Consider the following 15,584-nt stretch of genomic DNA (forward strand, 5'->3'; position numbering starts at 1 on the left):
TACCATGTGGCTGTAGTGGAAGCTACTAAACAGAAAACTAGTCCAGTCTCTGGATACCCCGGGTGGCATTCCACATTTGCGACGCAAGCGCTCCCCGAATCCACAGAGAGACGACTCAGAGGGACCCATAGAAATGGACCTGACGCCGCATAACATCTCAAAAGCTCAAAGCAGCCCACCCAAGATAATTCCTTAAAGTTGTTTTTGCCAGGTTTCCAAAATACTCCACAGTATCAGTTTCATGGTAATTTGTGATTCCTTCCCACGTATACTAACATAGCATAGCTTTCAGCTACTTACGATGGCAATTGGTGGAAAGGTAATGGCACAGGTACCCTACTCTAGGACAAAATATAGCTAGCATAGATATGAATAATATCCCTGTCAATGCAAACTACACAACACTAGTGCATAAGTATTTAAAATAAGAAATGTAATGGGTATTTATGATCAAAGTGAAACTTGCCTTGATAGTTGTTGGCGTTGGTAGGTTCGCTCTCCATTAAATTAAACGTAGCAATAAAAACATACATAAACAAACCACAAATAAGCAAAACATCTGCCATGATGCAATGCAAAAGGGATTTCAGTTTTGCATGACTCACATGTTTTTAGTCTCTGATCTGAAACGATTTAGCAATAAAAGTTTCTTACACGAGTTTAAAAAAACAAGGTTCTAAAATAAGGTTTTAAAAGCATAGAACCAGGTTTTATAAGAAACCAACAATAAAATAATTTGAAATATTACTCCTCTGGTCCTACTGGACAGAGGACATCAAAACATAATTTTGAGAGTTGGTTCCATGCAAAAAGGATTTTTAAAACAAAAGATATGAATTAAATGGCATCAAAAGCCTTTCTGCAATTTGAATGGGTTTAGATTATTCAAATTTAAATTTAAACTATGCCAAAAGATTCTGCAAGCCGAGCGGATTTCAAAAAGGTGTAGAACACTAAATTTGGCCAAACGGTTTGAAAGATATGAGTGTTTGAAATTCTAGGGATTTTTCTGCAAAACTACCAAATAATTCGGCCGTGGAAAAGTTTTATTAAAAAGGGCGTGACATGTGGCGGCCTGTGATTGGCTGGTACCGGTTCGGGTTAAGTTAAAACGCGAGCCGGCGGATCTAAACTTAAAACAAATGGACGGCCCAGATCGAAGGATACCCCTTCTATCGGGTTGATCTAATCTCGACCATTGGCCGAGATCTAACGGTCAGGGGGGCTTCGGGCTCACCTCCGGCGGCTAGGGTTCCGGCGAGCGGCGGCGACGGCTCGGGGGTGGCGGCGCTGGCGCTTCGGGGGTCCTCAGGCTCGGGGTAACTTGGGGAAGTTGCAGCTCCGCGAGACGAAGACGAGGGTGGCGGCGGTTCTCCTCGAGGGCGACTGTGGCGACGCCTAGGAAGAAGAGAAGACGATGGCGGCGGCGGTGCTTCGGGTCGTCGACGACGGGGAGGCTGCGGTGTTCAAAACGAGAAAAGGAGCGCGTCGAAATGTGCGCAAAGAAGAGGGGAAGTGAAAGCGCGAAGTAGGGGCGATTAGCACCCATCAGCTTGAGGGCGGTGACCAAAAAAGAGCGGCGACGTGGCGGACTCCAGCGAGCAAATTGGGCACCGTGGGCATGGAAAGAGTCGGGCGAGAGGGGGGAAATGCCGAGGGGAGTTCAGCCTTTATAATGACGCGGATGGAAAGCTTCGGGGAGGACGGAGGAGACGGCGCGCGGAGATGGCGTGCGGGATCGACGACCGGGACGCGCGGGCAAGATTCGGGGGGGGAGCTTTCCTTCGGGGAAGAAGGATCTAACAGGTGGGCCCTGCCTGTCAGCCTCAGGCACGCGCGTGGGGGCTGGGCTGCGGCCTGGCTCGGGTGCGCGGGGGAGGTAAGTTGGGCCGGTTCGGCCCATTTGGCCGGGCCGGTTTGGTTTCTTCTTTTCTTCTTCTTCTTCTTCTTCTTCTTCTTCTTCTTCGTCTTTTTCTTTTTCTGTTTTCTTTTATAACTTTTTATTTTGAACTCCAAATCAAACCAAATAAATTCCAGAAAATTTGTATAATTAAATCCTCAAATGCTTTAGCCTCTGGGACTTGATTTACTCCAAAATAAACTATTTAAAAATAAGTTTGCTTGTATAATTGCCTTTAGGGCTTTATAACAAATAAAGTAAATTAGTTTTTCAACTCCAATTTAAATACTAAAAATTATGGGGTAGCTCATTTATGCAATAAACCCTTTTATGATCAAAACCCTGTTGGGTTGAAAATCCAATTTGCAAAAGGGAGATGAAAATCAAGATTTTAAAATAAGGAAGACTTTGAAAAGGGATTCAAAATTCGAAAACAAAGTTTTGAAAATGGCTAAAAATGCATAGGTGGCATGATGCTTATGAATGCAAATGCATGATGAAAAGTTTGTAAAAATTGGGATGTTACGGCAACTGGCCCTTTATATAGGCAAATGCGGCCAAGGGAAACGCGTACGCGAGATCAACGCGGAAAGAGCACGAGGCTGCCCCCAGGCACGCGAAAGAATGGGCAAACCAAGAATCGGAGGGCCTCCCCGGGCAAGGACAATGACAGCGGGCCACCCCAAAAAACGTGCACTGTTGAGAAAATACAAAATACATGGGCAGCTGCTGAAGTGGCACGCTGTTAGGGCGAGAAATCTTTCCCCTTTCGGATTGAAAGTTATTTAGTATTAGTGAAATACTAAGTAGTAAAAGAATATACATTGATATTGGCTAAAAGCTGAACAAACCAAGTATGATTTGAACAAACCAAGTAAGATACCTTCAAATCAGTATCTTTCCCTGGTCCCTGCGCAAATATAAAGGTACTTAGATTTCTTCAGAAGGAAAAAAAAAGTTGGCATCATGAGCCTTGCCTCAACCACGTAATACAGTAAGCAGATTACAAATTATGCATCTCTGTAAAGCACCGTAAAGAAGGCATGGTAAACAGATTAAATTATCCATTGTGAGAAGCCTTTTATCAAACACATGATGTGCTAATGAAATAGATTACGGAGGAGAGAGGAGATACCTGGGCGGCTAGGAGGGGAGGAAGATTCCATCGTTTGAGTTGAGTTCAAGCGCACTGCCATGGCTTCAGCAGATGGGCTTCCCCTAATATTTAGTGGCGAAAGCGTCAGCCGGACAACTTGGAGGCGGCACGGTGAGAGGCGGCGGCGGCGGCGGGCTGGGCGACAGTACCAACGGGAGCACTTGGCGCCACGCGGGCCGAGAGGAAGGCAGCAGCGCAGTAGGGAAGGATTTCGACGGGCACAAGGAGTCCGGGTCAAGGGGCGTCGGCGCGAGACACTGCGGCCAAAGATGGAGGAAGGGTAAACAAAGAGCAGGTCCGGCTCAAGGGTCGGGGCTGAAAGATTTTCCTGCCAGGCGGACTATCAGCCTGGACGGCTGGACGCCTGGACGGATTGAGCGCACACGATGAGAAAATAATTGTTGTTTACAAATAGAAACGAGATAACCGAGCTGCGGCGAATTTGGTGAATTTGACGTCTGCATTTAAAGACGGACTTTCGTTCTTCGTTAATAGAAAAATACTAAGTATAACACAAGGGACAAGCACATCAAAACAGAAGCATTCTATGCAAAATCATCATGTTTGTTTATGCACACGAACTGCAAATGTGTCGACAGGAACCAAGTATGCATTAACAAACCAGTGTAGCAACACCACGCCAAAATTGCCGCATACATTTGATTGCTGGTTTGGGAAACAAAAACCCAAGAACTCAACACGACTTAAGCCCTTGCAGCCTTTTTCCTACCAGTCTTCGATTTTTTTGCTTTGCTTTTTCAGCCTCTTGTATTCCTTGTACAGGTTAATGGATGACAACGTATGGTTCAAGTCAATCCTCAACCTCTCGTTCTTTGAGATGCCTCGTAGTACCGCAAAATGACTCCGTAACTTCTCTTTGAGTTCTCCATCGCTCAATGAGCAATCTGCCTTCTCAAGCACATCGGGGCTTAGAGCAACGAACTCCTTGGCCCGTCGCTTCCTTCTGCACTTCAGCGATGACACCTTGTTAGCTGGTTTTGATAATTCCTGAAGTACAGACAATTCATTGTATGCTTCCAGAGGATTTGCACTAGAGAGTTGAACTGGGTTCTGGGTAGCATGCAGATTCGCCATGCTCAGGATGTTTGAAGCCATCGCAGAAACTGTTTTATCATGATGCTTCTGCAGAAGGCTAAGCTCCCAAAGCACTGAAGCTAGTGCACCACTCAGATAAGGATCTTTAGCCTCCGGCTCATATTTCTAAGCAAAAGACAAGAATCGACATCAATACTCAGATAAATTCAAACTTTACATGATGAAAAACAGAAAAATAGGGTAGATATATACCGCAACTAAACTAGACAGGGAACCACCGCCAGCATCATTTTCCAGCATGTTTCGGCACTTGCTATTCTTCTGGAGAAGATGCTTCAGTGTGATCAATGCTGAAACAATAGTTACATGTAAATCATTACACCAATAGAACAAATGACCCTTTGGAAACAAGTGCTTCTAACTAGGATGCAAGTGGGATCCCACATATGTCCTGCTTTTAAAGATTTGGAAATTGAAATAGAAGCAGGGCATATGCGGGATGCCGCTTGCATCCTTAGTTGTAACAACTATCCACGAAGAACCACGGATGCTTTACTTAGTGTGGATTTCTCATGTTGTAAAACATCTTTATTATCTGCTAAATTACAACTGGTGGTGATGACGGACGCCCGTAGTGTGATATGATATGATATGATTGTTGATATCGTGGAATACCAATTAGGCTTACAATCTCATCTTTCCACACATAGGTCTTTTCAGCAAAATTACACCGATGCCACCGCACTGCACCGGCGCGAAAAAAACACATCTCTCCCCGATTGGTTTCCCACCTCCTCAGGCCAATACGTCATCCCTACCTCACGCGAGCAACCCCAGCGCCTCCAATCGCAGCACCACCACCATTCTCCGCCGTACCCCAGGATACCGGCGTCGACGAGCAAGCCCCGAATCCCCGCGCCGCCATGGCCGCTCCGTGCACCGACACCATCTCCTGATCCACCACACCAAGACCAAGCACTGTCCTAGGGGGGCCATGATAACGCCGGCATGGGGCCACAGGGTAGCCTGCAGTCCGGCCTCAATCCCTTGCGCTACTCGAGTGAATCTGGCGCTTGCGTGGTCCCAGCAGAGCTGGCACCGACCAGCCACACTCTGGCAACTGCTTAATGGCCTCAACAATCTATATTGTATTGGCGTTATAATAAGATGGGCTTCCGCTAAATCTCTTGCAGAAGCAATCTATCGGTGCTGCTGACAATGGGCCTCCGTAGTTAGATGTAAGACTAACAATTCGAGTTCAAAAATAAATAAATAGATGTACTAGCAATTTAATTAGAATGAACTTTTATGACTTTGAGCTACAGCCATTTGCAAGTCATGGTGAACCAATACGTGAAGTCGTTTAAGCTAGAATGAAACCTATGCAAGTCTACTGATTCACTCTGTTCCTATTGAGTTCTCGCATATAGCCACTGACATGGATAACTGGTGAACTTTTAGGGGCCCTTTGATTCACAGGATTCGGAAAACGCAGGAACAGGAAAAATATAGGAATTGGATAGGAAAGCATGTGTAAAACATAGGATTCAAAAACACAGGAATTTTGTAAACATGGGTGTTTGATTCACAGGAATAGGAAAAACACAAGAATTCTACTAAACAAAGTCAAATTAAAGTCAAACCAAATAGATTAGTATAATTAGAATGTTATTATACCAATGAACACTCTTGTCTTGTTTTGTGTGCGTAGGAATTAAAAAACGAGGTATGAGTGGATTGTTAAATTTCTACTGCCTCTGGCCAAAATTACTTGTCTCAGATTTAGCACAAAGTTTTACTCCCTCCAATCCTAAATTGTTGTCGAAATATTACACGTATCTAGACGCTTTTAAGAATAGATACATCCATATTTGGGCAAATTTGAGTCAAGAATTTAGGATCAGAGGGAGTACTAAATAGGTAACAAGTAATTCCGGCCGGAGGGAGTACGTTTTTCCTTTGAAACAAAGATCAGAGGAATTTTTCCTCCAATTTCCCTTTACCCAATTCCTTTGAATCAAATGAGTGAATTGTGCCACCAAAGGAAAATTTCCCATCCCTATACTTTTCCTCCACATTTCCTATGAATCCAAGAGGGCCTTATGCTAGGTTTGTATTAGATGGCGAGTCATCTGATGTGAAGAAACAGAAAGGCTAAAATATTAACTTTAGATTCTTGTTTGTATACTAAATTAAATTGTTTGTACGATTCGATTCTTCACCACCAGGTCCCGACATATGTTTGCTATTTTCAGAAGGAAAGAAATACTTTGAGAGATCTTTGTAAGACTGTCACTCTTGCTCCAGACAGTTCTATAGACAACACAAATGTTAACTTCAAGGTACTCATCCTAGAGTTCATACTTCAAGGTGTATAATAAATTTTCTGTACTGTGTAATAATTTCATTCGTCAATAATGTTAATTGTGAGTATATAGACAGCACAAATGCAGTGCAAACATGGCTGCAACAAAGATGGATCAGTCGTATACTTGTGTAGAAGTACCACAAAGTATGATGCTGGACAGGGAAACTAAAGGAGCATCCATAAGCTGGTCCTGCTTTTAAAACAAGAGAACGGACCTTTACATTCCATCTGAGTTGATAATTACAAGCAGCAGAAAGGCTATGTGACAAAAACTTTTACAAAGAAATATTTGATGATCCAAGCATGACCGTAGCCTTCATGGAATGCGCGGAGCAATACTTTTGAGATGATACTGAGGATCTTCGTTCTGTGGTCAATGTGGAGGAAGGCAAGTACGAAAGTATGTAAGGACCTTTCAAGAAGAAGCTTGCAACTTCATGTCAAAGGGAGGACTGCAATGCTGGTAAGCTGCTGCTGCTCCTTGCTGTTTTCTAATTGTTCATTTGGTCTATTTCTCAGTTGGATGGTGGAAGCTCTATGGAACAGAGGTTCCTTTGTTGCAACTGATGGCTATCAGGATCTTATCATTGAGTTCTAGCTCTTCCGGTTGTGAAAGAAATTGGAGCATCTATGAAATGGTAAACTACTTAATAACCCACCCTACTCTCTCAAATTGCATTCTTACTTCATACTCTCTCAACTTCTAACTATTTCTTTTTTACTTGTAGATTCACACCAAAAGAAGAAATAGACTAACAACGGATCGCCTCAACAACATGGTCTACATACAATTCAATACAAGGATGCTGTCCAAGAGACAAAGGTTGAAGGATAAGAAGAAAGCAGATTCTCTTCTAAGCACTGATGCTGTACAATTCAATACAAGGATGGCTCTTTGAAGGAGGAGATGATCATGCATTGTTGTCTTTAGAGATAAGGAGGATGGAGATCAAGGTGTGCATCCTGCTACGAGGATACCTTATGATGTGCTGGGAGAAGCAATGGGTGCACAAGAGCAACTCCAACCTCGTAGAAGCGCAAGAGTGAGAGATCTTGAGGAAGAGGAGTTCGAGTCCGAGGAAGAGGAGATGGTTGATGATGACATTGAGTATGAGGATGATGATGACTATTGAGCATAGAGAGATGATGGCATAATGCTATTTGTTATGTCACGTGTGTTTTGTTATGTTGCGTGGGAGTTTGGGACTTTGCGCCTTTGCCACATTGCCACTATGGAACTTTGAACCTTTTATGTCTTGTAATGTTGTGTGAGACTATGACTTGTTAAGTTGTTATGTTATGTAATATGTTGTGTGGGTCTTATAATTCATATTTGCAAAGCTAGTTATTTCGGTATTTACTACTTTGCTTGCTAATATTTCTGCTCTATGTGCATGTACACTTGGAGATCAAGAAAAAGGAGCAAAACCGACACATATCAAGGTATTGATCCACATTCTTTCTTCCTGGATTACATGCTTAGGATGTATGATAGAAAAACACACAGAATTTTGGCTTATGTGCGCCAGAAATTCTACATTTTGAGCTGTCCGTACAAACGCTTAAGCATCACTTAATCACACTTAAGCGTGAGTTCCTCTAATCGGAGCCTCACCGATCGGTTAACGCTTACCGCTTCTGGAACCATGACAAAAAAAGGTGAGTAGGCATTATTGATACATCTCACTGGAATTCTCTATGGTGTCTCATTGATTTTTTTTCAAAACATCTTTATGAAAGAATGTAATGCTTAAGTTGTTGGACCTATATCGAGGTTACTATGGGAAATGATACAAAAGAGCTGCTACAATTACCACCCACATTGAACAAATCCTTGCTAAACTGATTGTTAACTTTATTTCATCAGTAGTAAGATATATATAGTTACTGACAACTTTCACATGTTAATTTTGGTGGCATTGGCTTTTTTCTTATACCATCATCTAACAATATCAAGTCCAAAGCCAAAGCCAAAAGCACATAAATAGGTGAGTAAAGCCTAACCAAACAAGGAATATATGGGTTGCTTACTATCTTATCATGAATTACTCCATGATGCTGATACACAAGATTGCATACTCAACACATGGATCGCTGCAAAATAGTATCCCAAAATCAGATTGCAGAATGATAAATCCAAACCTGCAATGGCTTCGGCCGAGCCAAATGACAGAGCAAATGTGGCCAGGCGTTTAATGAAAGCAGCTGCTCTTAGCATATCCTGCTGCTTGCCTTCCCACAGCAGAGTTTTCAGAGCATCGGCCAATACCTCACCATTATCTCTGGATGCAATACATCAAGTCATATACTTCTCATGGCATGGACAGTTCAAAATATTGCTACCTTTAAAATACAATAATAAATTTACTTGTTCAAAATTTATTAAATTTAAATCATTTTGAAGTAGCACAACAGAGATGAATGGAGGAAGCAAAACAAACTATACACCTACAATTTATATATGATATAACTGCGTCCACGTTAAATAAATAAAAACTATTACTCCCTAGTCTACAATCAGTTTTAGGAAGAAAACACATGATAAAATCCAGTGTTTTTCCTTTCTTTTATGCTTTCTTTCTACGATAAAATGCATTGTTACCATGATTGATACCACTGGTCGAAAGAAGTGTAAAGTAGACATAATGATAGTGTACTGTCATTTACCCCAGACGATCATGTTTAACTAAATGACTTCTGAAGTTATCTAAAGGTACAGAACAAAGAACAAGAGAAGATATTTCTTCATCACAACCATCTACCATATGAATAGTCCAAACCTGTCAGGTCGATACTCCAGTATAAGGTTATAAAGCTGCACAAAGAAATCCTGCAGGTCTACATTCAAAGCCTCAAGATTGCTCCTCCAGACTTTAAAAGCAACTATGCAGCATTGTAGACGTTCTGACACAGAGAGTCCATTATCCTGGGAAATTTCATCTTGTTGATCTGTATACCCAGAAAGCTTCTTAAGGCAAGTAATAAGTTCACTCATGAAATCCAAATCAATTAAATGTGAGAATTTTCCTAAGCCCTCCAAGCATGGAGCAAGTAAAGGGTGCGAGCCACCAGGGGAAACACTTGTGGCCTTGTACCTGAAATCATTGACATGACAATCATCATCAACAGGAGTGTAACTTCATGCCAAAATAAAAGTGAGATTTCAGGACTAAGTGAATTCAGACAACAAGACCAGCTACAGATTCTTTGTGGTCAATAAACTCAGGGACATAATGCACAGACCTTGAATTTGAAGTGCTCAAGCTATGCTTCAAAATCCGAAAATAAGTTTCAAAAAGAGCCGACAGTGTTTCCCTTTGTATCATTTTCCTCTCCTTTGGATCAAGAGTAAAAGAAACAGCTCTAAGATCTGCATGAACCTGTAAAAAGATAATTCCACCCTTTATACGAACCCATGGTCATGCTACAAGATATTATGCAACATCTGGCGTTACCTCTTCTCTAGCCTTGGAAAGTAGTTCCTTTCTGATTTTCTTCTTATCACTCGGTTTTGTGACATCCCGATTCTGATATCGTTTATTCTTCTTTGGTTTTACTCTTTCTTGCTTGCTCTCATCTTTTCCAAGATCTTCATCGAACTTCAAAGACAGGCAGACCTAACAGAAAAATGTAGCCATGGCCAACAAGTGGTTTGAATCCATAAAAGGCACACACTGCCAATCCAATTCGATCACGTACAAGGAAGATGGTACTTAGACATACCTCAATGCTATCAGGATGGAGCTGGCAATCATTGAGCTTGACATGAGCTGCTATCAATCTTACTGCTTCAATAGTTGCCTCACCACGATGTTTTCCCTCAGTTCTAAACAGAGATCTTATCGCTTCACAACATAGTTTCCTACAGGTTAGTAGGAAAATTATTCATGTTAGGCGTTGACGAAGTTTTAATGGAATGTGTGACATTGGATCTATGAAATTTTTTTAACATACTTTTTTCTGATCTGGTAAATTAGTACTATACGAGTCACAAGTCATATGTATTGTAGACACCAGAATACAAGATGAAGCAATGGTTTATCCAACTTCAAAAACAATAATATACTTCTAATCCGTTTGTGAGAAAGCGTGCAAAGAGCCAGGACACTTGAATTTTGGACTTCAAAAATCAATAAATTGACTGTACTACATGAATTGACTTGAATTCAAATTCATATGCTCATTTGCACATGAACTACTTCAATTTACTCACCATTACTAAAAAAATCAGTAAAATGAGTAAGCAATAAGTACTGAGAAAATTAGTTTTCTCAACTTTTTTCAGTTTTAAGAAAATGATCAAACTGCAAATGAAATTTGGGCCATTGGAGGACCATGCTACTCTGCTCCCCAGTTACATGGTGCAATCGTTTAACGCGTTATCAGCAAAGCAAGGTAACAGTTCGATGAGCCAGTGACAATTTGTCCTGTTGACTTGAATTCAGATTCATATGCTCCTTTGGACATGAACTGCAGTAAATGAGTCAGAATACATACTGACCGAATTAGTTTCCGCAACTCTTTTCAGTTCCGAAGGAAATGATCAAATTGCAACGAAATTAGGGCCAATGGAGGACCAGAGTATTTTACTCCACTTCCCCAGTTCTGTGGTCCAATTGTTTGATGCATTATCAACAAAGAATAGATAGTTCAATGCAGCAGTGACAATTGGGCCCCGTCCCATGGAAACTCATTTTACTAGGGTTTGGTTGTAGGAGAAGTTGTCACCACCCTATATGGATACAGGATGCCTCCCTTACTCAAATATACCCACAATATTTACTTATGAATTATGATGGTGCAAATTGGTAGATCAAATTGTATTAAACATGGGTGTTTTTTTTGGGCCTTCAGTCGTGTATATTTGCATCAAACCTTAAGAATATCTCCTTTAGTGTTGTGCTAAAGTCTTATGTATAAATAAGATTTACATGTTTATATTTATCATTCGATAAACTTACGAAATGGATTAAATGGAATTCAAGGATAGCTATGGTCCCCTATGCCCTGTGAGGACGGGGTGGAACTAACATAGGAAAGTTGCATTTGTTCACTAAATAGTGTGCGAAGTCATCCCATGTGGGGAATAGCCAGTTGCCATCAGTAATGGAGATGTTGTAACTTATACAGAACTCAGCTACATAGTTGAATCATTATAACATTATATAATGGACAGATATGATTTGACATAAGTAAATACAGATGAAGGATATATCTACCTTGCTACATTATTCGAGGAGCTTAAATTTTTTATCACACTAGCCAGTAAACTTTCACGGAAGTTAAAGTGTGGAGCAGCATCTAATAAACTACACATGCAACGAACAGCCACATGATAAAAATAGGGTTGCTTCTCCAATGATATCAATTTCTGAAGGTATGCCTGAAAATGCACAGAAATGGAAAGGAAAACCAACTTCAGCAATCAGAAATATCTTGACCATCAAATTAAAGGTTACAGAGTCACAGGCAAATAAGTATCAGCATGAGAAAATTAAACCATCTAATAGAGCCACAGAAACTTTGTTCATTATCAAATTACATGATCATGACTTTTTGACACTTGGTATGAAGGGTATGAAGCAGAGATTCACAATAACCTTGTATGAGCGAATAAGTGTGTATTCATAATATCTTGTCTTCTTCACTTCTTTGGAAACTTCTACGGCAAGTTCTTTTTCTGTCAGCTGCCTAATCCGATAACTGCAGAAGAAGATCATTAGATAAAACACTTTGGAATACTGTAGCTGTGGGTAACAGTAAAAATGAACTGAAATGTACCTTGGAATTATGTCCCTAAAGACAGCAAGCAAGGACATTAGACCAAGTTTAACAACCTTTTGGTCTGCATCGTTGCACATAATTAGCAAATCATTCAGAGATCTAATGTTTGATTCAGGATCTTCAAGCATGGCCATCCCTATTTCAGCAAGCTTAGCCTTCTTTTTCTCAAACAATTCCTCAGCAGAAAGTTCTTCCTTCACCTCTTCCTGCCAATCAGAATTTAGGAAATATCACCATTTGCTACGGAAAAATATAACCATTTTACATACAATCTAAAAGGTTGCTTAAGAAAAACGAGCTGAATGTGAGTAAAATTCCATTTTAAATGATCTCGTATTTGACAATCAATAATTTAACTTCTCAGTCATCATTATTCTGGTGTGTATAGACTATAAATATGAATATTCACACCTATATTCTGTGCAGAATTGCTGATTCTGCATTGGTTTTCATATGGCTCAACATTTCTCACTTAATCGTGTTCTAGCATTCAGTCTGTTATGTCAAAACGAAGTCAATGCGCCATGAAATTAGCACGGTCATGAGACTATTACTTTAGCTATCCTCCCATATGTTGACACTTTCTATAACAATTAGATATATACAATCAAACATGGCCAGCCAAGTAATTTGCATCCATGCATTTTAACAACGTACTGCCAACAGTAGCACGGACTAAAATGCACCAAAGGTCATTTGAGAAAATGATTTTCAGACATGTAAAAAGAACAGAAGTAATACCAGCACTACGGTGTGCAGTTTTTCCTTCGCAACTTTAACTGGAGGTTGCACATGCTGCATTTTACCATCTTCCTTTTTGTTGGATCTCCCCTTACGTTCTTTTTGGAACCTTTGCTTGGGATCAGCACCATTGTCTTCAGATTTGGATTCAACACCATTATCTTTATCTTCAGACCTTACTCTCTTGGCTGCATGTCATCAGATGAATATTAAGCAAGTAGGGTACTAATAGTAATTCATAATTACATCTAAACATAGATGACGGCAATGCTAGCCATATTTGCAGATAACTTCTTCACACCTGTGACTCTATCTGTTCCGTTACATTGCACAAACTTTCTTTATGTTTTTTACTTGCTTTCTGTCTTAATGGACAAGGTTTTATCACAATCTTTTACTTCTAGGGTAATAGTTGGAGGTATCCAAAAATCAGCAGTTCCAGTATCATACAGACTCCTGTCTTCACTCCTTTAACAAGATAATATCTGGATAAAAATAACCACAATATTATAAAGATTTAGCTCTTTCCTATCAAATCAGCGGATTCTGAATTGTTCTGACCCCTTCCACCGTGACTAATGCAATTTGCATGAAGAACTTTAATCCCTACCTGACTATTTTGGTCAGCACCATGCATTGAATCCATGCTCTGTAAATGGAAACACCGGAACACAGAAAGACCTTTACGGTGCATGTAGAGATTTTATACACTGCCCCTCCCGTATGGAAAGCACGCAAACCCTACCAAAAAGGCAAACTAGACCCTACCAGTGGAGAAGTTGATTGTGAGTGCACAACATCTTTAGTACTTTAGGCGATGCCAAAAAATGACCCAGAGTTCACAGGTTGAGGTAAAGACCTTATTGCCATGGACCCATAACAATATGATTATGATCACATATAAAACCTTATTAAGTCATGGACCAAGAACAATGGGAATAATACTACTGTAGTTGCTTGGCACAACCTATATAAGCAGAGGAAGAAAATAATGCAAGTCATCAATGGTACATTTCTAGGGAACTCGTTATTTTCTTCCTCTGCTTATATAGGTTGTGCCAAGCAACTACAGTAGTATGTTCCTACCGACTGTGAAAATCAAACTTAGGACTAGCAACTACAAACGAAAAAGATTTGTCATTTGCTATGCGGTTCAGCATTTTCTCCAAAGCCTTGTGCAGCTAGCAGTGCTCCTACTGTCCTACACCGGATTCAGAATTAGACTAAGTCAATCGGCTCTCGTCGTTCTCTAGCCGAAAATGAAATAGAAGTCGAGTGAGAGTCGTGCAATGTTTTACCGGTTTTGTAAACTAGCTCCCCCTGCAGCGTCTTGACAGGGAGCGCGTCGACGCGGTCCACCTCCAGATCATCGTCGTTCCTGGGTTTCAGGGCTTCGGCCGCCTTCCTCTTTCGTTCGCGCTCCTCGTAGAGGCGCTCGAGCTTGTCCTCCTCGCGGGCGGCGGCGAGCTTGTTGACGACTTCGTTGAGGGAGTTCTTGTCGATCCCCGTGATCAAGTGGATGTGGTCCCTATTTTCCTCGACGAAATCGACATCCTCGTCAGAGACCAGGACCTCATCGTCGTCGACTTCAGGCGGCAGCGGCGGCGCGGGGATGACCTTGTTCTTCTTCTTCCCCCCCATGGAATACGACGCTAAACTAGACTGGGCTGTGCTTCCTGCAGCCTAGACCAACCTCCTATGTTTCGCAGTAGAGGGAGGAGGGGCTCGTTGAAGGTCGTTGGAGTTGGAGGGAGGCTGCTGGGGTTGGGGCGTTGGGCGACGGCGGCGGTGGAAGAAAGGGTTTATGGGGTCAGCTATTGATGGTTCTAGGTTTAGGTGCTGGACTGCGCACGCCGAGCACTCCAGGCCCGAACAAGCCCATCTTCTTACTTGTACTACCTCTCCTGTCCGGGAAAAGCCCATCTCCCTGGCGCGTGCAAAGCTTGTTCTGGGAAGACGGTTACGTTGTGACGCCAGAAGATTTGCCGGTTCCCCTCGCCTCGGCCCCTATTTTGGTGCTGCGAGGTGGGGGAACATCAGATCCAATTAGACGCATCAAGAATGGTATAGTTTTTTAAGTGTGTGTTCTTCGTCGATAATGCTATGGTGGAGGATGCGGCGTCGTTGAGAATAAATGACCGTTTATACGGATCTGATGAGTTTTCATTACTGTGCTCTACTATTCTTATTGGCACGATCTTTTGTGGCTCTGGAGTTCTTTTTGGTGTTTCGATGAAGATTTTATGGTTCGACGACCTATACCTTCAAGGGATCATTCCTGCTCCAAGTACGTTCAATGTTCATGACTTCTCATCTTTTTTTATGGATGACTCAAGGGCCTTTCTGAGTTCGTGCAAGTGTTCAAGTAGCAATGTGGCTGCTCCAATTTGATTGCAATATCTTTACTGAAACCTTTCCAGTACTTCATGTTGTAAAGATTTATACCATGGAGAAGATTTCTTTGAAAGACTTCAATACAATCCTTAGTTATAGAGTTACTTTGTAATTTTGTGGATTTTTAATCCAAAGCAATGTACCTGTAGGTCGAGTTTGAATAAAATTACACGTGGTTCTAAAAA

General features: G+C 41.4%; 1 protein-coding gene across 1 annotated transcript; it reads right to left on the bottom strand.

Annotated features, from left to right (window-relative positions):
* Positions 1–3,579: 3,579 nt before the first annotated feature.
* On the bottom strand, positions 3,580–14,865 carry LOC100830549 (nucleolar complex protein 3 homolog). Its single transcript, XM_003557672.4, is given in 13 exon segments — positions 3,580–3,808; positions 3,810–4,277; positions 4,365–4,462; positions 8,623–8,762; positions 9,261–9,575; positions 9,724–9,860; positions 9,936–10,097; positions 10,204–10,342; positions 11,700–11,863; positions 12,081–12,183; positions 12,262–12,470; positions 13,006–13,193; positions 14,304–14,865. Coding segments are annotated over 13 exon segments (2,514 nt in total). The 5' UTR covers positions 14,647–14,865; the 3' UTR covers positions 3,580–3,760.
* Positions 14,866–15,584: the final 719 nt, after the last annotated feature.

The sequence above is a fragment of the Brachypodium distachyon genome, chromosome 1 (genome assembly GCF_000005505.3).
Source record: "Brachypodium distachyon strain Bd21 chromosome 1, Brachypodium_distachyon_v3.0, whole genome shotgun sequence".
NCBI classification, from domain to species: Eukaryota; Viridiplantae; Streptophyta; class Magnoliopsida; order Poales; family Poaceae; genus Brachypodium; species Brachypodium distachyon.